The 2038-nt window shown below is 39.0% G+C and overlaps 1 protein-coding gene across 1 annotated transcript; it reads left to right on the top strand.

Annotated features, from left to right (window-relative positions):
- Positions 1-341: 341 nt before the first annotated feature.
- Positions 342-842, top strand: LOC108916146. The gene has a single exon (XM_018722350.1). It carries the CDS (start codon positions 342-344, stop codon positions 840-842), a length of 501 nt encoding a protein of 166 aa, XP_018577866.1.
- Positions 843-2038: the final 1196 nt, after the last annotated feature.

Raw genomic sequence — 2038 nt, 5'->3', positions numbered from 1 at the left:
GCCGCATCATGGTGCGAATAGAAATAATGTATATATGTCATATATAAACACACATTTTTTTTACATGCGGTCAACCGGACGGCTGGTCGCATTACGGGTACCCGTTTAGTGCGTATGTGCCCTTAGATCAGCCATATATATGTAATGAGGTTTCTCCTATTTTTTACGGTCCGTGGATGGAAGAATTAAAGGGCCTAGGAGTTGATGTTTCGGATTCAAAAGATCATGGCCCTATCGAAATTTTATTAGGTGCAGATGTTGCAAGTCTATTATATACAGGGAGACGTCATAAATTAGCATGTGGTCTTACTGCAATCGAAACCAGCCTTGGATGGACTGTAATGGGCAAAGTTGTTGGGGACAAGATTGAAGCTAGTAGCACAATGATGGTTCTGTCTCTGTTAGTAAATCCTTCAATTACAGAGCTATGTCAGTTAGATGTATTGGGGATTCAAGAACCCACAGAAAAGAAATCCAAGGAGGAAATAGCGGCTGCAGCAAAAGATTTGTTTTTGCAAACGGTTACTGTGAATATCGAAGGAAGATATCAGGTCAGATTACCATGGTTGGATGGACATCCTACATTGCCATCAAATTTCAGTATCGCGAAGAAACGACTAGCGACAACGGTGCGCAAACTAGAAAAGGACAATTTGATTATGCCATACAATGAAGTTTTTCGCGAATGGGAATCTCTAAAAATAATTGAACAAGTGAAAGAGGACATCAATTATGGTCATTTTTTGCCACATAGACCAGTTCTTAAGGAAGGTTCTACGACTGCAATCAGACCTGTATTTGATGCCTCAGCTCAAGAAGCAGGCAGTCCCTCATTAAATTAGTGTCTGGAGATAGGACTGAATTTAATTGAATTGATACCTACATTGTTACTGAGATTTCGTATGTTCCAGATTGGAGTTATATCAGACATTAGAAAGGCATTCTTACAAATTAGTATACACCAAAAAGATCGGGATTATTTAAGATTTCTTTGGATTAATGAAGAAGGCCAAGAAATTGTTTTCAGACATCGACGAGTGGTATTCGGAGTCAGTTGCAGTCCTTTTCTATTAGGTGCTACGATTGAGCATCATTTGATAAGATGTAAGGATAAGTGTGAAAATATGGATCCTGGATATTCTCGTGAAACCCTCGAAAATTTATCCAAGAGGTTCTATGTTGACAATTGTTTTTCCAGTGTACCTAATGAACATGATTTAAATAAATTTATTCGAGAATCAATTTCAATAATGGCAGAAGGACAGTTCGACTTAAGAGGGTGGGAGTTTTCTGGAAATTCAGATGCTGATGATTATAGTGTATCTGTTCTCGGACTAAGATGGTTTACGAAGCGAGACGTGTTCACAATCTGTGAAGATTTTTTTAAAACTTCTAATGAAGCAGTCACGAAGAGAACGATACTATCCATGGCACAAAAAGTCTTTGACCCTATAGGTTTTACGGCGCCTGTTACGTTAATGCCAAAGTTACTGTTACAAAGTTTATGGGAAAGACAAATTTCTTGGGATACACATGTTGATGATGAGATCAAAATTGTTTTTCAGAATTGGATTGCTGATTTATCACATCACAAAAATAGAAATTCCGCGATGGATCTCTATAGACACTAAAAGTGTACAAGATTTAAGCATGCACACTTTCTGTGATGCAAGTCAAAAGGTATATGCTGCAGCGATATTTTGCAGAGTAGTAAAACACGTCATGTACGGACATTTGCTAGCTGCAAAGTCAAGAGTAGCACCGTTGAAAAGATTGACAATCCCGCGTCTGGAATTAATGGGAGCAACGATAGCGGCCAGGCTTTACAGACATGTAATGGACACACTTAATGTCAAATTTGACAGTTTTTTTTGGACTGATTCATCAACTGTAATAGCGTGGATACAGCGCAATGAAGAATGGGGAACATTCGTATGGAATCGAGTGACTGAAATTCGTCAGTTAACACATGCACCTCAGTGGTACTATGTTCCCGGAATATACAATCCGGCAGATCGTCTATCTCGAGGTTGCACGG

This window comes from Anoplophora glabripennis, unplaced genomic scaffold (assembly GCF_000390285.2).
Source record: "Anoplophora glabripennis isolate ALB-LARVAE unplaced genomic scaffold, Agla_2.0 scaffold2075, whole genome shotgun sequence".
Classification (NCBI taxonomy): domain Eukaryota; kingdom Metazoa; phylum Arthropoda; class Insecta; order Coleoptera; family Cerambycidae; genus Anoplophora; species Anoplophora glabripennis.
Note: the sequence above shows the minus strand (reverse complement) of the source record. Positions and strands in the feature narration are given on the sequence as shown.